The sequence below is a fragment of the Panicum hallii genome, chromosome 1 (genome assembly GCF_002211085.1).
Source record: "Panicum hallii strain FIL2 chromosome 1, PHallii_v3.1, whole genome shotgun sequence".
Taxonomy (NCBI): domain Eukaryota; kingdom Viridiplantae; phylum Streptophyta; class Magnoliopsida; order Poales; family Poaceae; genus Panicum; species Panicum hallii.
In genome coordinates this window covers 54,672,921-54,695,448 of record NC_038042.1, presented here as the reverse complement: position 1 = coordinate 54,695,448, position 22,528 = coordinate 54,672,921, and the positions used below count along the sequence as shown (strand labels likewise).

General features: G+C 39.7%; 1 protein-coding gene across 2 annotated transcripts; it reads right to left on the bottom strand.

Moving 5' to 3' along the window:
• Positions 1 to 169: 169 nt before the first annotated feature.
• LOC112889871 (nuclear-pore anchor) lies at positions 170 to 22,497 on the bottom strand. Of its 2 annotated transcripts, none has more exons than XM_025956654.1 (49): positions 22,013 to 22,497; positions 21,779 to 21,925; positions 21,129 to 21,227; positions 20,841 to 20,969; positions 20,670 to 20,762; positions 20,528 to 20,593; positions 20,068 to 20,157; positions 19,902 to 19,979; positions 19,653 to 19,795; positions 18,344 to 18,452; positions 18,172 to 18,264; positions 16,803 to 16,851; positions 16,546 to 16,649; positions 16,406 to 16,474; positions 14,977 to 15,111; positions 14,775 to 14,882; positions 14,535 to 14,648; positions 14,331 to 14,409; positions 14,113 to 14,156; positions 13,953 to 14,026; positions 13,406 to 13,508; positions 13,125 to 13,259; positions 12,952 to 13,050; positions 12,360 to 12,401; positions 12,223 to 12,276; positions 11,351 to 11,530; positions 11,222 to 11,263; positions 10,529 to 10,573; positions 10,101 to 10,184; positions 9,745 to 9,819; positions 9,476 to 9,660; positions 9,272 to 9,374; positions 8,479 to 8,595; positions 7,589 to 7,681; positions 6,582 to 6,734; positions 6,446 to 6,499; positions 5,697 to 5,810; positions 5,480 to 5,557; positions 5,228 to 5,377; positions 4,283 to 4,354; positions 3,668 to 3,814; positions 3,538 to 3,591; positions 3,359 to 3,446; positions 3,188 to 3,252; positions 3,011 to 3,118; positions 2,420 to 2,482; positions 2,063 to 2,237; positions 554 to 1,845; positions 170 to 461 (listed from the first exon to the last, which is right to left on the bottom strand). In XM_025956654.1, the coding sequence occupies exons 1-49, from the start codon at positions 22,316 to 22,318 to the stop codon at positions 411 to 413; spliced, it is 6,150 nt and encodes a 2,049-aa protein (XP_025812439.1). In that variant the 5' UTR covers positions 22,319 to 22,497; the 3' UTR covers positions 170 to 410. The 2 variants fall into 2 exon arrangements, with proteins under 2 accessions (XP_025812439.1, XP_025812446.1); XM_025956661.1 differs by having other exon boundaries at positions 14,775 to 14,879; positions 22,013 to 22,318.
• Between the last annotated feature and the right edge of the window lie 31 nt (positions 22,498 to 22,528).

Here is a 22,528-nt window from a genome sequence, read left to right as displayed (position 1 = left end):
ATCGGAACATTCAACATTTTTTTGATAGGTTCAACAAAATTTTTGAACAAATAGAGCAAAGGGTTCAAATGGAGCTACAGCCAATGACAGCCGAAACCTAGGTCAATACTTGGCAACTGAAACCGCCAGCTGCTATGTTTACCCCGTAACCATTTCAGGAATCAGTATGAAAACTGAAGTAATTTGCCTTCAAACACTAGTCTGGATTGAAAGCATAAGGTGCTGCAAAACAATTAGGGCATAACTGATTTGTATGGGATTAATCCCTCTTCAATCCTCTTCAGCCCACCAACCGAACAAAGCCATAAGAGGCACAGAGGGATTCACATACAGTTAAGGCACATTTAGTATGGGCAGAGTCTCCGTGGACAAAAGGTATCCCTGCTCTTGAGGAAAAACAACCTACTTTCCTAGGTTTGACGACCCCCACGCCCCCTGGATCCTCGTCCAGCAGCATCTTTCTGCAAAAGAACAGTAGCCTCTCGATCAGCTTTAATGCTTGATAGAAGCAAACAGCAACGGGAACTAACATGAAGAAAGTAGGCAACCATACCCTCTGGGAAGCAGATTGCTGGCCACGACCCCTGGCAGTGGCAGGTTGTGCGCGTAGTTGAAACCTGGCTTGCCTATTTTGTCTGGCCCTCTCAGTTAAGTTGATTGTTCTAGAACGAGTTTCAGCAGCCTCCGTTACAGTACTGGTATTCCGCTGTTCAGAAGATGCACCAGCTTGGGCTGGGTTAGGGGAAGGTTCACGTGCCTCTGTTGTAGTGCCGGTATTCTGCGGTCGAGAAGATGCACCAGCTTGAACTGGATTAAGGGAAGGTTCACGTGCAGGAGATGCATCGGCAGTTCTGCTAGGTGAGGCATCAGCAGCTCCTGACTGTGCTACCGGACTTTGGTCTGGTTCCACCGCAGCATGATCAGCTGTGGTACCACCCTCAATCTCTGACATATCAACATCACTCTTCTCTGTCAGCCCTCCTGGAGATGCCGCCCTGAAAACATTACCAGCTTGCTCACCAATATCTGAAGTAGGCTCCCTATTAGTTTCTCCGAGTGCAGTTTCTGAAGGTGGTTCAGGTTCCTCCGGCAACTCTCCCTCCTCCATCTCATCATCAACATCAGTTGCAGTAGTAAGCTGAGCATCTTCCTTCGAATCTTCAATTTTTTGGTCCTCATCAAATGATTCAGTTACTGCATCTGACTTTGCTTGCGCATCTTCTACGGGAACCGCATTTATGTCAATACTAACATCAGCATCCTGGCCTTTGGTGTCCAACGATGCATCCACATTTGTTCCGGAGTCATCTTTATCACCCACATCATCATCCTTTGTTGCCTCAGCCTCTTCAATTGGCTCCATCTCTTCTGTAGACTGTTGTCCATCTTGGTCATCAGTGGACGGAAGCACACCAACCTGTGCTGCTATCTCCCCAACAGGTGGCTGATCACTTTTGACCTCGCTAGTCCCTTGTGAAGATTCTTCCTCCTTGGGCTTCTTGGATGGAGGATTGGCATCGTTAGGCTCACCTTGTGAGGCACTGTCTATTGTCTGTGAAGAAGATATGAGACGTTTACGACTTGAAGGTTGTAGCACAGGTAGACTGCCAGAAGCATCACGCTCTAGTGATGGGCCACCTTTGTCCTGACCAACCATCGAGGCGTCAGCAGCTGATGTATCCGTATCAGCCTGTGGTTCTTCAGTTCGTTCAAGAGTAGGACGAACAAGAGGTCTTCTTCCTCCAGGTCTACGTACTTCAGTGCTTTGTTTGGACAAAGTAGCAACTGCTCTATCTTCCATCATTTTAGCTTTAGTCAGCCTTGGTGGAGTATCTACCAGTCGACCTGCAATTAAATGACTTATGAGCTCCCACATTGATCAGAAAAAGGGTAAAGGATTCAAATGTCCACACATAGGAAATGGAATCAAACACTGTGTGAGAAAATTTGAAATGAGTTCATGTGCCAATTATATTGTGACCACCACTAAACTATCCATCGAGATCTGTCTGCTAGTAAACAGGATGCCATCAATGTCATATAAGAAAAAATGAACAAGTACCTGAAGCTGAACCAGGTGCATCCGTAAGGGCAGTTTCAACAGCTGGGCTCTGAGTCACTGCAGCATCACGGAATGGACTAGATTCCTCCATATCGTTAGCCATGCGGAAGTATGAAAGAATTTGCTCCTCCAGTGCAGAGACTGGTGGGACCTCAGATGATAGTCCAGGATAGTTCTGGACAAGAATGAGGTAACTTTCAGTTATCATATAGAAGGTATTTCAAGGATAAATGCTTCATGCTCTTTTGAAGTTAGGGGAACTTCCAATTAAAGGAGGAAAAGATGAAACTATGCAAAGTACCAAGGCACCAAAGATAATGGAGGTATAAAACATAAAAAATGCAGTCAAAAGTATACCTCAATCACCTCTTTCACAGCCTGCTTATGCTTCTCTATAGACTCTTCCACTTGTTTCTTCTCCTGTAAACCAATACTTGCAATCAGTACTTAGATCAGAGGGGACCCACCAAATAATCAGGAACTCATTTACAACTACTTCCGTTCATCATTATATGATGATGTTTTGAACATGAACATTATACAATTTGCAACTTTGGACTATACTTCTTAGAAAATTAGTAATAACAATTTTCAAATTAATATATTGTGGAATTACTTTTCACAACAAATCTAGCGATAACACACCCACAAGACCAACCTAAATAGTTCTCAAATCAATGGTCTAAGCTAATCAGGTTGTGCATGCTATCTAGGACATTATACATTTTTATGACCAGACATAGCACTTAACAAGCCAAGAATTTGGAGCCTTTTTTTATTTACAGTTCCACCTAGCTCCTCCTAGGTTTGTCAACGCAAATAAAACTTTAATCACTTGAAATCAATCCTGTTGTCCGAAAAGGCGTAAAAAAAATAAAAAACATATTTATACATAATATGTTCAAGTGCTAATGAGAATCTGTACTGAAAGACTACATATGTATGTACCTGTTGAACCCTTTGAAGAATATTCAGTTGTAATTTCTCATTCCTTTTACGGTTTGCTTTTTCTTTCTTGTTATCATCTCTCTCCTTCTCCAGGGTTCTTTCCAATGTCTGTTAATCCATATTTCTGTAAAAAGTTCAAAGAATATCTTGTGTATTATTTAAGCATAATGTTCTAACCTGTATCCTGAAATCCTTTTCTTTTATAGCCTGCTCAAATGTAGTTTCTGACGTCGTCTTCTGACCTGCAAAAGTATAGCAGATTTGCAATTAAGGTGTGAAACTATTCGAAAGGCCTGCTCAAGTGGGAAAGAAAATGATGCATTTGCATGAGGACTAGTGTGGAAGTACTTGATCTAAGATCCTCCATCTGCTTCAGAAGGCTTTGGTTTTCTTTAGTGACCTCTTCCTTCTCTTTTACCACGTTGTCAAGCTTTCTCTGGAGCATTAGAAAATGAGATAAGGGACATGAATATACAAAAAAGAGAGCAGATATTTGATATTGCAACCGGAAAGTGAAAAATTCTGACCTTAATGGAGAAATTAATCTTCTTAAGCCTGTCCATCTCAGATTTCATGGATGACTAGAAAAGGAAAAGAACTATTAAGTACTACATGGAATAAGCTGACAAGTAGGTTAAAAGTTTCAATCATTATCACCTCTACATCGTTTAGCTTCTTTTCCCTGGAATCCAATTCAGACTGGCAGACAGCAAGCTTCTCCTCCAAATTTCTTATGGCAACTTCTTTCTCAGAAAGAAGTTTTTTTGCATTTTCAAGCTCCATAGAATTCTCTCTCAAGGTTGACTGTTCAAAGCATTAGTTATGATGTGATTATAAGCCACCTAAATCCACACCCCTCAAAAAAAACCCAGGAAATCTAATACCAAAATCACTAACGAAACTGCATACTAAATGATTTGTGCATAGTTGCATAGTTAACTTGTGAAACGTGCCAATTTTTCAGATAATCCCATTTCCTACCTTCACTTTCACCCAAAGCAAGCCGCCATTAGCAAACAGTAATACCGAAAAAAGTGCACATGCCCCCATACAATTTGTCACAACAAAGGAGTTAAAGTGGCACAAAAAACTATTGACACAAAATATTAGGAAAACATGCCACTAAAATGATTCAGCAAATGACAGACATTAAACTGTTTGTGCTACCAAATTTAATTGTCTAAACAACATGTACCAAGAAACATACGGAAAGAATGATACAGCATATCAAAATGTCATCCGAAAGAAAAGAGAGAGAAATAGATGACTCACTTTGATATTTTGAAGTTCATTCTTCATGCCTTCATAAGTGTTCAAATCAATGCCTTTGCTATTTTCAACCAACTACAAAGAACATTAATACATGAGTACAGATCTAAACATAAGAAAAGTTAAATGTAATAATCTGTATATTGCTATGCATATATTGTTTTTTCACAATGTTAGATTTTTTGTAATACTATACCTGTATGAAACCTGATACGCTGCCCATAGGTAGCAAAACAGGGCTCTAAATTTTTCACTGAAACCTATTAACAGTTATTAATTCTGGCATGCCATTTTCAAACTTCATAAATAACCTCCAATTCACAATGGCCAATGATCTCAAGAACACACCCAAGGCACCAACTTCATAATTCTCAAGGAAATCATGCCAACTGCCAAGGGAGGTTCCCGCAGGTTACACCTCCTCCTTACTAAACAAGGGTTTGGTGGGGGTGTAAATCATGCCAATCACCAAAGGAGGTTCCTACAGCTCAGACCTCAAGCTATACCTATGTGAAATTCTCAACATTGCCCAGAATGAAAAAGACGAGTATATGTGTGCACACACTTTCTGCACAAAGCTGCAGATGGGTATTCAAAGGTCGAAAAAGGAGCTTATTTCATTTGGCCTGGTCACTATTGCAGCTTTGATCATTACATTCTGTCATAATTTACCAAAGCAGTAAATAGTACCAATGATGCTGCCGTAAATAAAATCTGACAATAGGTATGTCTGTCATTTCTTACGGGAAAGTAGCAAACAGAAATCGTTAAAAATCAAGATGTTTGATATGCATATATAAAACCAATACCCTTCAGATATTGGTTCTCTTGGGTCTCATCTCCAGCTTGGACTAAAAGTCTAAGTTGTTGACTTGTTATTCTTAAAAAGGCCAAAGGTATTTCATGGTATTCTGTCATTACAATTTTAGAAGATGGACAGAAAATTACCTCAGAAATCTTTTGGTTGAGATTTGCTATTTCCACCTTCTGCATTTCTAATTCCTTTTTGCACATTTCAGCATCTACCTCCTTCTCCAGTACAAGACTCTGCAACCTCTCAGATTCCATTTTGGCCTTTTGAGCTTCATCGCGGAATTTCTGGATCCACAAATTAAAATAAATTAGAACTAATCACAACCAGATACAGATCAGAAACAAGACATTGCCAAATTCATATACATTGCCAAATTCATATCTCACCTGGCATTCTTCAAAATTGTGCCTATTCTCCTCTCTAAGCTGTATGTTGCTTTCACGAAGCAAGTTAATTTCTCTGACCTGAGGTAAGCCATTTCATTGAAAAAAAGAATAAATAAGGTACACAAAAGAATAAGACTAAACATCACTGAAGAATCCAGTTAAAGCAGCATCCAAAGGCAACAGACCAATTTAATCCCAATAGACGATAGAATCGAACCTGGAGCTGCAGTGACTTGAATTCTTCATCCTTGAGCATTAATGTCCTGGCACTATCAGTCTGACTGCGCAGCAAGTCCTGTGCCTCCTTCGCAGACTTTAATGCACTTTCCAGCTATATTAACATGACAGAAACTAGCAATTAAGAAATAATGCATTCACTTGGGATATAAAGTTTTCTAGAGCAGACTATAATGCCAGTTTAATAACAACTATTTCAAAGTTCTAGACAGAAGTCCCAACCAAATATCTCGAATCCAGTCTAGAAAAGGAAAACAGTTCGTCCTATGAAAGAAATGAAAGACAAACGAATTTTTTTAGAAGTTCTGTAACTAACACAGGTCACCACCCAAAAAAAAGAAAAAGAAAAAAACACAATTCTCACTAGAGTTGATTTAAGAACAAAGGTCATCAATTTTGGTAGGCAAGAAGTATAGCGACATAAATAAGTCAAGTTGAACAAATAATTGCTAGGAGAGTTCGCGGCAAGACCGTGTGAGCGTAATGCCAACTGGATGGCAACATGATGCACAGCAAAATAGCATATAGGATGTACAAAAACAGCAGCAGTGGCTGATAATGTTCACTGTGCCAACGCACAATTTACAAAACAAACGTGGCACAACTATGATCAACATGGAACATTGAATGAGGCAGGTTCAAGCAGCACTGCTCATTGTCCATAATGTGCCTTAGTTTCAAATGCATTTTGAACAAGGACAAATGTACACAAGAGTTAGCATAACATACTTCTATCTGAAGCCGTGACTTCTCCTGTTTAAGCAATGATATCTCTGTTTCTGCCTGAAATAGTCAACAGAGTGAATAAGAACCACATGTAGTGTAAACTGAATACTGCAAAAGGAACACCAGATATTATACTTACTATTTCTTTTGATCTGCGCAGATAGCTGATTACACTATGAAGATCATCTTCGCCATGCGAGTCAGTACGTTGTGATGAAAGCCCAGCAATACTCCGTTCTTTCTCAGCTAACCGAATGTGCAGAGCTTCTAACTGATTGTGTAGAATTCTATTCTGCACTCGTCGCAAAATGAATATAATGAACAAAAATGCATACTAGCCAAACTCAGAACCATTAATGATGAAAGAGGTAGCACTAAGAAAGCATTGATGCCAACACACCCTATGATTCTCAACATAAAATCAGTGGAAGAAAATTTTAGATAAGTTGAATACCCTTAAACGTGCTGGTAAGATGGAAAACACAAACTCCAAAGATGTACCTAGTTGAAATAGAAGCTGAACATAAAATATATGTCTAGAATCGCTAATGTCCAAGAAGCATGCAATTACAATTAAATGTTAAATAACTAGTATCCAAGCTTTCAACCTGGTATCCCAAAAAAAGTTACAAACAATCCTTTTCCCCATCGCATGACACACTCAGTGACAATACAGCAATGAACCAGGCTGACAAGCACAAGTCATCTCTCAATTTTAATGATAATCCCTAAATAAAGTCTTAAATATATATTGGCATTGAAGTTCTAGATACCAATTTACAAAATATATGCCCTTCAAAAATAAAAAAGCTAACTTTTAAACACCCATTCTTTAGTAAACTATTAAATGCAATGATGGAAACAATCAGCTCTGGTAAGACATCTAAAACTAATTGTCAAAGGTACAGCCAAAGGTACAGGTGGAAGATTACTCAATCAAGAATAATACAACATCAAATATAATAAAATGCTACATTGAGAATAATGATAGTGTAGGTGTGAATCATGTCTTGAAGATGTTAAAAACCAGTGCTCCTGGGCTAAAATCATGCCATATTCAATACAGGAACAACTGCTAAATGGAAGTTTGAATAATGTATTCAACCAGAAAATTAAGACAATTATATTACACAAGCAAGCTTTAACCTGATCATTCAGCTCATTATACTTCCGCAGGGCGTCATCCTTTTCTTTCAATAATCCTATCTTTTCTTGCTCACCAAGTGTTCTTAGCGCATCCTGAAATGATTGAATAAACGCGAATATGGATGAAGGGGCAAAATTTGATTTTCTTTGTCAATTGCTTTACCCATTTCTCACAAAAATAGGACACAAGAAAATAAAAAGGGTGAAAACAGAACATTTGGTGCTAGCAATATATCAAGATTACAAGTACATTTTAATACCTCTTAATATAAAGAAAACACAGAATATAAGTGGATACAAAAAAGTTCACCAATCAAAACAAAGATGGCATTCAGGAAACTTTAGCCTGCTATACAACCATGAAAATGGGAACTGGACAATGCAAGACGAGATAGGGACACCAAGCAATTGAAAGGAAAAGGAATGTAAAAGAATATGACCAAGATTGGCCACATTACATATTAAAATCATCAATTATAGTGATCAAGAGTATGGTTATCCAAAACACTTGCACGAGAATGAAATGTATCTATATACCCGCAATATGTATTTGCACCATATTACCTAGAACTAGAAAACAAAAATATACAACTTATCAGCAGCCAGTCCCCTATGCACAAGTAGTTCAGTTACTAGTCTTATATCTTGAGAACATCCTTGGCCAGATCTTGAAAACTATAACATTTTTGCCAATTCAAGTTTACTTTTCAATATTGATTTATGAAGGGCAGGCCAGGAGCTATGGAAGTGGCATGCGCACAGCGGAATAAAAAACATAATGCTTGCTTCAAAAATCAAAAGACATATTAGCATGACTGAAATATAACCTAGATTCTGGAACATTTTAGGCAAAAAAGGACACACATTGTCACATGGGCAGTGCAAATTACATTTTCAGTTTTTTGCGCATCTGCTGTCTGGCGAAGTATAGCTATTTCATGCTGCAATGAAGATAGCTGCTTAGAAGTATTTGTCAACTCCTGTATTGTTTCAGATTGCAGAATAACCTGCAGAAGACAGATGCAAAGATGATAAGAAATCAGTATAAATCCTTGCATTCATACACTTGCGACGTTCACAATAAACATAAAACCAGATAGATGAATCATGAATCAATCATGCCTATTCAATAATCTTCACTACATGAAAATCTGAGTTGGTGGTTGTGGTGGCTGGTGATAGGTTGCACACTTGTGTTATCTCCACCTTGGAGGACCTTCTGTGGGCAGATCTTTGTATTCATGTCTGTGTGAGAGGATCTATACATGGAATTTGTTGATTGATGACTTGAAATTCCATGGCTAGACTAATGGGAGTAAGTAAACGATTACTAGGTTAGTGGATTTATGACTTGTCATTTATTTCAGAATCATGGCAATCCACGGGCTCTCGACTAGTGGCAGCTAGTACACGACTATAGTTCCGAATGCATTATCCTACTGTGGATCTTCCCAATACCTAAGCCTGAATTCGGCTATTGAGATAGCTGGTTATAAATGATTAGCAGCATAAATGAATAATTAAGTTAAATTGCTTAAACTTAAGCACCAATCATAAGCAGTAAGAATCAAAGATGAGTAAAAAAATTCTACCATGGATAAAGAAAAATGGGAGGCTTCCCTTGTTCTCCAGCCAAGAAATGTGGTGCTCACAAAAACTGGGGGTACAAGTAAAGAAAAGTACCTGCCGTTCATAATTGTCTTGGGCAGTTCGCCAACGCTTGTATTGTTCATCTAGTGCACCTTTTGAGGAAGCCAATTCCATTTCTAAATGTTCTACCTGTGGTCTGTTAAGAGGAACAAAGCAACAACAAAAATATGTAAAAAAAACTCAAGGAGTACAATACAAAAGTACTCCTTGCCTAGTTTTGGGTAAATAAATGCTTACAATCTCTCAGAAATTTCTGTTCTTAGAACAGAAATCTCATTCATGAGAGAAGTGATTTGCTTCTCTTTAGATTCAATCGCAATGGCAGTTTCTTCACACTTCATCACATAGCTCTTCTCCATGTCAGATAACTTATCCCTCAATTTAGCAATCTCATCTTCCAATGCTTTCTTGACAACCTCGGCCTATAAGTGAAAACTAACAAAATCAATGTTCATACGAAATAAAGGTACATAGGCGTCACTGTAACATATATAAAATGTTGGTACCTCTGCCTTGTAGTCCTGATGGGCAGATTCCAATTGCTTTAGTGCAACTTCATTTGAGTGCGCAATTTCTTTGTACTGTACAAGAGTTTATGTTGTGTGATTCAAAAGAGTCAGGATTCAGGAAATCAATGCAGTGTAAATATGCAACTTTACTGATTGCAAAATTGTACTAGAGCTTCTCTTATAACTTTAGATAGTATCTGATTCTAAATTCTAACGAACAAATAATCAAGTGGTTAAGAGAAAAAGGTGGTTTCGAGTTTGGCATTGCTTTTCCAGTGCAAATAAAACATACCTACATCTAGGTAAGTGTGATCTTATCCAAATTAAGATTTAACACAGTGAGAGATAGGCACCTGAACCATGTAGTTCTTATTTGCTTGTGCTTCCTCCTTGTATTTTTCTAACTCCTCTTTCAACTGGAATAGTTCATCATTATCCTATGGGAAAACAAGAAACCGTCATGTATCATGGGATAACTTTATGTGCAAAGATTCAGTGATGCTCCGAAAGAAAGTATGCAAAGACAAGAATACAAAAATTCATATAGATGAAAACATCAGTACCATAGTCCTTAGCAATATCCCACACTAAATATGAATTTAGATGCATAGTTAAAGAAAGTATGAAAAGACAAAAATACAAAAATTCATTTAGATGAAAACATCAGTACCATAGTCCTTAGCAATATCCCACACTAAATATGAATTTAGATACATAGTTATTTGACAACAACAAATACATAGACACGTAGTTAATGGCATACGCAGCAAATGTAACTCACCTCTGATGTGGCTGAGATTTCACGGCCAGCGTCCCTAAAAATGACCTGATAGAATAACAGCACAATTATTATCCTCCATGATTATGATCCATCTATCACAGCATATAATCAGATCTCTTAATTATGTATGGTGCAAACTGGCCATTTTTTAAATTAAGCCACAAAGACAGACATCTCATAATGGGTATATGTCCTATATCATGTACTCCTACACCTACCAAATAGATAACATTTTTACTATGGTCCAAATACGAAGTTTTTTTCATGAACTGGCAGGAGAGCTGATGCGGGATTTAGACAACTAATTCAAATACTTTTTCGAATATAATCATATGAAAGTAATTCTTATGAAAAATCTATAAGTATTTGTATAAAAATATTCAGGAAGAGGAATACATCAGTAACAACACTCCAAAAACTAAACCAGGTTATTTCACTGTTACGGTATCTTCAGAAACATCCAGGTACCCTAAAAGGACAGCAGCTGCGTACTGTTGCAGCAATCAGTGTAATATTTAATTACTATTATTATGGATCTCATTTTTAACAGAATATATATGGTGCTTTTACAGGAGTAAGATCCTCACAGACACATGCAATTTGGTCACTGCTACAAAGCTCATGTAGGCTCTTTACTAAAAAAGCATAGATATGTAGAAAACTATGAAGAATGATCAGCACCAAAAATACAACCTTTCTTGATTTCAGCTTTGCCTCTAAATCAGAACACTTGGCCTGCAGAAAGAAAAACAAAACAATAGCTGTCACAATCTCCCATATAATGCCATCAGTCTAGCATCAATAAAAAAGATTCCAACAAACCTCCGAAATGGCAGCCCTTGATTCAGCATCAGAAGCAGCTTTCCACGAGCTCTGCAGTTCCTTTCTCATATCCTCCACTTGCTTCATACAGCTGTCAAACGCATTTTTCTTATCAAGGGTCAGAATACGAACATGGTCTCGCTGCTCCTGAAGCTCCTTCTTAAGCTCAGCCCAATCCCTCTGCAGATCAACTCAGAAGGTGAATAACAAGAAAATGTATAACTGGGTATTAAAAAGAAAAGGCAAGGAAGATAACCCATGCTTGAACACAAGATAAGTGATCTTAAATATTTAATTGAAAAAACAAAATAGAACAGTAGTGGCCTACGATGCACGGATACTTGTGAACCCTCACGTATCAGATACTGATACTCCTCTGATACTTACCGGATACCGATACTCCTCCGGACAAGAATCGAATATTTTATTAATATGTAAATAAATAAAAAAATTTGGATCCTTTGTTGATACCTTGCTGATTCTTTCCCGACACCTTGAAACCCTATCCCCTCATTTTGCCTATAAATATATAATCTCTATACATATAAGATGGATAAATTATTATATCAAATACTAAGCAATCAGACACTCCAAAAATATTTTAAGCAACGTTTATGAATTATGTATGCATTTTTATTTTATCTCTATTATATATTTCTATAAATAAAAATATCATATAACATATATATCCATGTATCCCCGTATCGGTGTTTTTGGAAAAATGGCGTATCGGAGTATCACCGTATCGCGTATCCGTATCACAGTATCCGGGTAACATAGGTAGTGGCAAACCAAGAGAACAGAAAAAATGCTAGCTACAAGTAACCATGCAAAAACAGCAAAGAATGATAGTTTCCGATGAGGAAACTTACTTCTAGTCGCTTAATGTGCTCCTCATGATTTCTCCTTTCCATAGACCTTGCATTCTAAATTATACACGGATTAATGTAAAGGCAACATATATTCCAAGCCTTATCCATGAATAATCAAAAGTCCAAACACTGTGTACCTCTCGAACCTCCTCAGTGGTATGTATGGTGTCAATCGTAGCCTGAAATGCAATATATCTAATGATACATATATATAGCACAAAACAAATCATATAAAATGACGACAAAAAACTAATGTGGTAATGCACTCAAAACTGTACCATGCACATAGGTAAAGCAAGTGTCTCACAATCAACTGTAAGATATAGCAGATGGTTTTGACAGACAACAATATAAATTCTTACATTATTGCATAACATGCAAGAGATAAAAAATCAAAAGTTGTCCACTACTTCCACAATCTCCAACTATAAGGTGTGGTATGACTTGGCAAGGTCTTCAAAACTAGCATTTGACTCTGGATTCCTCTTATACTAATGTTTGCAGGAGCAAAATCATAATCATAGGAAAGTATTTTTAAGTGTTCTTTTTTTACCATATTAGAAGCATGCACATAACTAAGAACAAAATAAAGGATGACACTAGTGAAAAAAATTTAGATGTGCAGTAGCCAGTATCCCAAATTGTCACCATGGTAAGAACTCATAAATGTATGTAAAAAGTCACCTAATCCATAGCATTCTAATATGTGGCGATGAGAAGAAAAAAAACCTGCAGACGATGCACTCGCTCTGTTAAATCATGAACTTCATCCAAAGCTCTTTTCTCTGACTTCTCTAGAATCTCCTTTCCACCCTTCAAAACGGACACCTAAAATATTGGAAAACCGCGTCAGGATTCTGCAATATTATAATTATTTGTCTGATGCACAGCTGTAAACAAACCTCCATCAATAGATTCCTTGAGTTCTCCTCTAAGGCTTGCTTAGAATCCGAATCTTCACGAAGTCTACGTTCGTAATCAACTATCAAATGCATCAACTCCGCATTTCTGAGTGAAATGGAATTAGTCTCCTTCCTCTGTATTTACAGGAGTATAAACTAAATCAGCATGAGGAATATTACATAAGAATTGTCATCACCAAATAAATGACAAACCAAGAATTAACAGTGCAGACAATAACTGGAAGAGAAAACAGTATATTAATTTAAAACACAAAGAGAACCTGGTGCTCAAGCTCCGCTGTAAACCCATTAAGCCGGTCCCGAGCAAAATCAGCTTCAAGCACTGCCTTATCACGCTCAGACCGCAGAGACACAAGCTCAGTCCTGAATTGACAACAAAAAATATGAAACGGTATAGTCCAATCCAGAAAGAGTATAATATAGCCAAACCTTGATAAATAGGCCATCACAACCCAACAAAATAAAAGCAAGTGAAAATGGACGGACATGCAAACTCAACAGCAAATCTCATTCAACGTGGACAAGGTATGTTTGAAAGCTCCTTCGACATGTTACCAGTTCGAGACTACCACATAAACGGCTATTATCAAGGGTAAATAAGTAACTGAGTTTTCACAACAAAATCTAAAAACAGTAAGTCATCAAATGTTACAGAAAAGACATTGACTCACAAATTGTGACTGTTCATATAGGCTTACTACAAATTTTGTACAATGAAATAAAAAGAGAATTAAGATACCATGATTATTAGATTTAAAACTATCGCTTATGATGTAAACCAGATAAAACAATAAAAGAAAAGACAACCTCAACTTTGTCAGCTCTTCATCGAGGCTCCTGGCTCGCTCAGAGACTTGCTCATAAGCTTTCTGTGAGACTTCCTATAAAGAGAGATCAGAAAACACAAGATGGCATGGATCAAACCGCAATATAACGACTACATGAAAAGTACAATTCAGAAAACTACCTGTGATCCTTCAAACAGAACCATCAGGTCCGTTCTGCCGCTATCTAGAGGACAAAAGGAATAGCATAAGGTATAGTTAACATGTGAGAGCCTCTGTGCAGTCCAAGTGCCTTGGTAGTTAGACACCACCACAACATGTTCTCAACCCCACACAAATATGATAGCCATCCAAATAATGTCAGCACAAATTAGATTAAAAAAAGCATAATAAAACAAACCTTGCAAATTATTGGGTACTGATTCAACATTTGAACGAGTCTTCTGCTGCTCCTCACAAAGCTTACGATACATCGCCACCTACACATAAATACAATACCAATGAGCTATCTTAGAATTCATGTCACATGCAGCAATCAGTAGAATTAAATTCTTATCACAGTAGGATTTTCTGTATCCTCAAAAGAAGAATATGTACGACATACGGATCGATGAAGAGATTCAATCATTATTGCTTGTTCTTCAGATTTCTTCATTACTTTTTCAACCCTGGATGCAGCATCATCAGTAATTTTCTTCAACTCAATTTGGAAGCTCTCCTACAAAGGCACGAATTAAGTTACACGTCTGATCGTGCAATTGAAATCCAGAATATGACTAGCAATTAACAAATGGCACGGTGAAATTTTGCAGCCGTGAAGAAAACAGCCATATTGATCTTTTACCCGTAGTTCCATGTCCTTTTTGTCAAGCTCAGCTGAGAGCATGTGAACTTGATTTCGAAGTTGAATATTTTGCTGAACTAACCCATTGATATCTTTAAAAGTCATCTGCTAAAGATTATGCTATGGTAAGACAAAACAGCAGCGTGATGCAAAACAGCAGTGAAATAAAAATAAGGAATAGCCACAAGAGTATGAGACTTACATTGTCCTTGATATTGTGCTCTACATTGGAAAGAACACTGCCTACGCTTGCAGAAAAGGCACCATTACCTACATTAGGAAGGCTAGAACCACAACGAAGCTGTATGTCTTGACATTCTTTTAGAAGAACAGCGACCTACAAATTATTATATACGTAAAGCATAAATCAGAACTAGGATATGCAATACCACACAGCCATTTTAATGCAGAAATGATGCATAGAAAATATAGTTCATATGCCTCCACACACGTTTTTTTCATTAGACTTGAATGTCATATTTGGAGAAATTTCGGGACAAATGGAAGGACATTTTGTGGATAATCACCACATCATAAATATGTACGAGGGCTAGGGATGGCAATGGGGCGGGGCGGGGCCGGGTGGAGGATTCACGTACTCGCACCCGAACCTGAGAAGCAGACCCGAACCCGCCCCGAACTATGTTTCGGGTGGAGATCCACCTCCCGCCCCCGAACCCGCCAGGTCCCCGAAACCCGAAGGGTTCCCCGAAACCCTAGGAGATGGCCTCTCTCCCTCTCCAGTGCCTCCATCCGCCGCTGCCATGGAGGCACTGCCCGTCACCATCGATCTCCCCACACATACCGCTATTCGCCTCCCCGCTTCCTCCTTTGGCATCGCAGGAGCCTAACACGTCCGCGGAACCCTTCCTCGGCGCCGAACCACGACTGCAGCACCACCTCCCGTGCTCGCCGTAGCAGGGCGCCTGCCCTTCACCATCGCCTGCCCGTCCATCTCATCGACCACCACCACCTGCTCCAACCCCCCACCAAATTCTTCACCGGCGAGTTCGCCGTGCCACCCTCGGAGTGGTCCTGCCATCGCCGGAACTCCCTGGCCGCCGAAGGCATGCGAGGCACAGGGGATGGGGTGCGCGTGGGCGAGAGACGGAGGCGCGCGCATGCTGTGGTGGGCGGGGGCGCCGGTGTGCGAGGTGCGGGCGCAGGGGCGCGCGCGTGCTGCGTGCAGTGGTGGGCGGGGGCGCCGGCGTGCAAGGTGCGCGGGGGGCGCGCGTGCGGTGGTGGGCGGCAGCTGTGAGGTGAGGGATAACCGGATAAGGATGAGCTGGGACCTAGGAGCAGTTCGGGAGAGGCGGCGGCTGTTCAGCCCCCGCAGGGCAAAACGCAGCCCCAACCCCGAACCCGATACCCGCGGGGGCAAAAGCAGACCCGCCCCCGCACCCGTCGGGTCTGAAACCCGCAGGTTTTGGGTCCAGACCAGCCCGATTGCCATTCTTAACAAGGGCTTCCACCACCTAAAGTTGCTCCAAATTTCACACAAGACACCTACCATCACATTGAACAATCCATTTGAAACTATAGAATCCACATGCTCTCATGCAACTTTAATTAGAAATATCAATAATGAAAACAAGCAGAGAGAAACATGGATGACAAGTTAAAGTGCTCACTTGTTTCTGCAGGTCATCTATTTCCTTTTGTGCCACACTATGATCACGTTCCCGCCTTTTCAGCTCAGACTGAAAGGTATATGAATGTTAAACCTAATTCTATACAAATAATCAACATATAATAGCTGCATACTGTATACCTTTAGATTCCTAATAGTATTTTCAAAATTATCGTGCTCCAGCAATGCTTGCTGCAATTTCTGGTCCATAAGAGCATAAGCTTCAACCATTCTCTCATGCTCAGCTGAGGCCAGAAGAAAAAACAAAGGAATGGTTAAGCCACAAAGATTAGGCATCATCATATTGTAAGGAGTATTGCAGTGTTTTCATCTGTCAAGCAATACTATTTCACTTCTGTAGTACTTCAAGTGGCTAAGAACCACAAGTGAAAGCTTACCTCGTTCATCTAGGATAAGTTCAGCCTTCTCTTCTATTTCATGCAAGACCTGTTGTGCAAGGTAGATTCAGATACTTGACAATGATTCAGATAATAAAACAAAGTTCATCATGAACAAACCAGCTTTTGGTTATCTTTAACTGAAGAGTCAGATAGTGGATGTTGATGCTTTCTTATTTAGCAAAGCACATTGAATGTTAACACTGGCTTGAATTATTAAAAATACATGCATGACAAAGTTTGAAAATAATCACAAAATAATTGGCAAATAGCAAATGTTTTCGGTTGCAAGTTCACTAACACCACTTATTCCAAAAGCCAGCCATGCGGATAGGGAAGGTGAGTCAAAATTATGGAAGAGCAGAATTACTGATAACCCTTTTAAGAAAACATAAACCATAGCCAAGCCCTTGCTATTTGCCTAAGTTTCTTCCATTTAAAAAACTCTTATATTAATGGATCAAGATCAATTATGACACTTTAGCTCTGTGACAAAAAAATGTAGGCAACAAAAAAATAATGGACATGTACTTGCACAGTCAAACAAAAAAGGATGTGAAAAATTGATGGAACCAAATTTTCAGGGTGTAGGGTGCAAATGCAGAAGGATACCACTAAGAGCATGCACAACAATGGAGTACTACCTCTGGTCCAATTGACTTATTGCTACGGACACGGATGGGGAAAACACCTTTGCTTATTGCTTTTAAAAGTTGATAGTAACAAATACAATAAATTATGAATGGCACAAATTATTTTGATGATGAGCAACTGATGCAAGCATTCTAGAATGACCCAAACTTTGCCATTGTTACTGAAAACAAGTAGGCTGTGTACCAATGCTAAAAGATATTGGCACAGTTCTTTAGTGTAGCATTTGCATGATTGAAAACAAGTGTTTTCCATGTCATGCAGAATCTAAAAAAGGCAAGGGAAATCTAAACAAGCAGTTTGGTACTCCTGACATACTTGTGCACACAGGGTCTCCAAAGAAAAAGGCTAATCTATTTCTGCCATCCTTTATAAAAACTAGTATACTTCTTTCTAACTCCCATCAGACCTAATGATCACTTCAAATTACTTCGCATTCAAGATATATAAAAATGATGATTGAAAGGGGAACACCAAATGTCCATGGGGCAATTCCTTATTTGCCATTGGACCATTGCAAGATTCTGCATCTCTCATTTACCATCAATTTCTCAATGACACATGGGGCCCACCTGTGTCACTGACTGGCAAATAAGGGAATGAACAAAATTGCGATGGCTGGAAGGAAATTTATCCAATGTCCACCATTTGGGTAAAATAAAGATGGGATTGTGGACGGGATTAAAATTGAAAGATACTAATAAGCATAATAACTTACCCTTTCAAGAACTGCTTCTGCGTGTCTCCTCCCCCGCCTTTCATGAAGTAAAGCGTCAGTAGCTTCTTGGTATTTCTCATAGATCTTAGCAAGCTGAGAAGCAATGAATATTATCAAGCAACAACTTGAGATATGGAAACAAGGAAATTAGGACAAAAGAGGTAGGACATACACTCCAACCGTCACGAAGAAGAGAAGCAGCTAATGCAGTTCCAGAAACACCACTAGGTACCTTTGGAATAACCATTAGGTCATTCTGATTTAAATCATCAAACATAGGCCTGTAAAATAGGAGCTAATGAGGTTTGATGAATGAGATTATTGGTAGGAAAATCCACTTTAATTCACTCATTACTTTGCCCTTTTCCTTGTTACATTACTACTCCCTCCCTTTAGAAATGTGACAATACAGAAAACGTGCAGTCCAGTTTACCTAGATTTGAATTATATAGTAGATTGAGAAACAACATCTTGATGCATCAAGTGGAAATGGTATATATCATCATATTTTTCATGATAAATATGTTCACAGCATAATAATTTTATTTGTTAGCAAAGATTCTGACATCCAATTTTCTTTTTTAAAAAGAAGACAGTACTACAAAATACTCGGAAGTGATGCTTTCTTTATTTCTTTCTTCTATCTCTCTCATGCACGACCACAAAAGTCGACAAAGAAATGACGGCCTAGAGATATAAGAACTACAAGTACACCAGAAAGGTTTAGGTGGTGCTACATTCTCCTTCTGTGTCCCTAAAAAATACTTCCTCTGTTTAATTATATGACGTTTAGCACAAGCTAATTAGCTTGTCCTAAACATCATATATTAAAAAAGGAGTAACTTGGACAGCACTCAAGAGACCAACTGAAGACAAACCGAGCTCCTGAAAAGTTTCAATCTTATCCGAAAGTCTTGTTCAGGAATTCCATTTCGATTCAGGAATTCCATTTCGATATTCATAGCTCCTATGGTACCCTCATCACAGTTTGCATAGCTACCACCACGAAAAGAGGCTGCAGCAGAAACAGAAGCCATTGGGCCTTTCATCTTCATCACCATTGAGACATCCTCACAGAGGGCACTACAAGTTAGGCAAGCAGCAGTGCCATGGGTCTGATGCAGGTCGAGCAAAGCCGAAGGCATAGCACAGGCCAGTAGGCCACAATCGCCAAAAATGGGTCAGCATGCTAGGGAGATACAATTTTTAATCATTGGAAAACGTAGGTATCAGCTGGTGATATGATAATATTTCACAATTTTGTTTCTCCCACCATTTCATATTTGTGTGATGTTGTGTTAGACATGACCCCACCCAATTTAAGGTCTTCCCCACAAGTAAAGATCCAAAATTAAACAAAACCCCAATAAATGAAAAAAATTATGATGTTCCAATTAGAAAAGCAAACATAAATGGATATGATAATGTTTGTAAAAATAATGCACTACACAAAAAAAAAGAACAAGTGTTAGAAATCATACAGTTCTTGTCTTCTTGAGTCTACTAAATCAGTGGAGTCTGCTGCAACGTTGGTCAGTGGAATGAGGCTCAATTCACTGGACTTCCTTGTATTCTCCAAATCAAACTCACACTTTTCAAGCTTCTGCTTCAAGTCGGCAGCTTCCTGCCGTAATAAGATCACATAGCCAAATGAAAGAACATCCAAGATCTTGGTACTCATCCAAGTCGGCAGCTTCCTGCAGGAAATGTGAAAATATAAATAGATATACCTTTTCAAGGTCTCTCCTGGATAAGGTCTCCTTCTCGAGCTTTTCCTTGTACTCATCTTCAACTTGGGTCAGATGCGTCTAGTTTGTAGGAGAAATTGAGTATGAGTTATTTACTGTTCAAACTGGGACAAAATATGCAGCTGTTGTATATAAGAAAATTTGTTACCTCTAATGCTTTAATAACACCTTCAAGCTCCCCAGCCTTCTTTGACCATTCCTCAGAACTTTCTTTGTGAAGTTCAGCAAGTTTCATGACCTAAGCACCGGAAGCTTCAGTAAATCAACTCGCTAAAGAAAGCCGAAAGATATACACAATAAAGGATAAAATACTCCTAGCATTCCCACAAGCATTGCATTGCATCAGCTATGCATAATGAGTTTTATCAAGAAACAGGTCAGATATTAACAATTAAAATGCGACAAAAAGTCTCAAACTATCAGAATGGCGAGTAGCCGCGGGACATAACGGGAGACAAGTGGAAGAATCTCTTGGTGCTAGGCGGCAATCACATACACACAAATAGCAGCGGCAGTGGTCTTGGGAAAACGAACACAAATAGCAGCAGCAGAGGGAAAACACACACAATGCAACAGCAAGGGGAAAGACAATTAAGAGAGAACCATACAGTTGAAAGTTCAGCACCCAGACGTTGTTCATTAGCAGCTGCGGCATCCTTTGTTGAACACAATTCCTTCAATCACCAAAACATAAAGAGCAGAAATTAGATGCCAAAAAGTAATACTGCAACCATCTGCATGAAAATTTACCTTTTCCATGTAAGATACCCTTTGCTCCAGTTCAGAGATACGTTCTTTGCCTCTCCTCAAGGAGCTAGAAGATTCAGAAATCTCTCTTTCAAGCTGAAACGCAAAATTTACGTCAGGGTATATCTTCTAAGTCTTGTCTGTCACATCATGAGTTAGATCACAAAGACTCACCTCTGCAATCCTAGCTGACATCCTAGCCTCCTCATCCATATTTGTTTTCCTTAGTTCAGCTAAGTTCTTCACTTTTACTTTCAGTTCTTCATCAAGCCATAGATTATGCTTTTCAAGCAGCTCCTTCTCCTGATAAAGAAAACCAAACCACATAGATTCAACAGGTGCACCATGAAGATGCAGTAGGGCTTATATTAGGCGGTATTAATACAACAAAGAGTAAGGGATGTCACAACTAAAACAAGAACTCTGCATCTCGGTGCTAGTTCATCCATTTTATGATCATACCTGGGTAATGCGGTTGCACATTGCCTGACAATGGGTAAACTTGGCTTCAACCTCTTGTATCCTAGCCTCTTTACTAGCAGAACTATCTGCCAGATTGACCTGAAAAGTCGATAATCTCAATATACTTATACCAAAATTGCAGAATATATACCCGACACCCAAGATAAAAAGGACATTAGAATCTCAAATTGAAAATGCAAAAATATAGAGCTTGTTTGGCTGGCTCCACATCTAACATGGAAAATGTGGTAGAAGAGGGCATGTAAATAGACTGTGGGCCATAGGGCTACAAAAGCAGTGGTGGGGCTTGGTGGAACAGAGGGCACTAATCAAAAGGATCCATGCACATATACTTTAGAAAGAGTGTTAATTAAGTACAATGTGGTATTTAAGCGGTATAATTGAGCACTCTTCAACATTGCAAAGTTCAATATTGATAAGATAACTCTACCAGCATCCTCACATAGCTATAGCTGCAAGTGTCAAACCATCCTACCGTATCCACATCTTTGTTCTACATCAATGAATTTTTTAAGGATGGCCATATTCAGTTGCAACGAAAAAAAATTTATTCATGTAATACCCTACATCCACTATGTATATGGCTGCCAAATGGACTGGTTACTGAATATCTTAACAGAGGAGCTCACAATTTTATCATAATAGCTCTGGATGATGCCATCCTTCTCTTTTATTTCAGCATCTCTCTGCTCAATCAACTCCAACGACTGACACTTCGACTTGTGCAGCTCCGAGATTTCAACTTTCAACCTCTCCACCTCGCCATCCTTAGCAATCTAAGCCACCAACAAACATCGAGTGATCAGTGCACCGAACCAAACCAAACAAAGCAATCATCCAACTGAAAACTTAAGAGCACGTACCGCCTGGATCCGAAGCTGATGTATCTCCGCCTGGGAGGAGGCAAGCTCGGCGGCACGGCGCTCCGCGGCGGCGGTGAGCTCGGCGGCCTCGGCCTGGGACCGATCGAACTCCGCGGAGAGGGAAGCGTAGCGTTGCTCGAGGAGGGCGCAGGTCTGCTCGGCGGCGATCGCGGCCGCGTCCGCCTCGGCGCGGACGGTGTCCACCTGTCGCCGGAGCTCGCGGATGGCGGCGTCGGCCCGCTCGGCGACGGCGGCCGTGTCGCCGCCGAGGAGCCGGAGCTCCTCGTCGGAGATGAACAGCGGCATCGCCGCGGGCTGGGCACACGGAGGCCGGACCCTATCCCGCGCCCGGGGACGGGTCTACGAGGTTCTAGGGTTTGCCGACCGCCGCTGGGGGCCAGGTCGGGTGGTGGTGGCGGAAGGGCGGAAGCGGAGGGAGTCGAATGGGGGCAGTGGAGGAGAGACGGTGCGGGACGCGAAGCGGCGTGAGCGGAGGCAGCAAAATATTACTAGGTG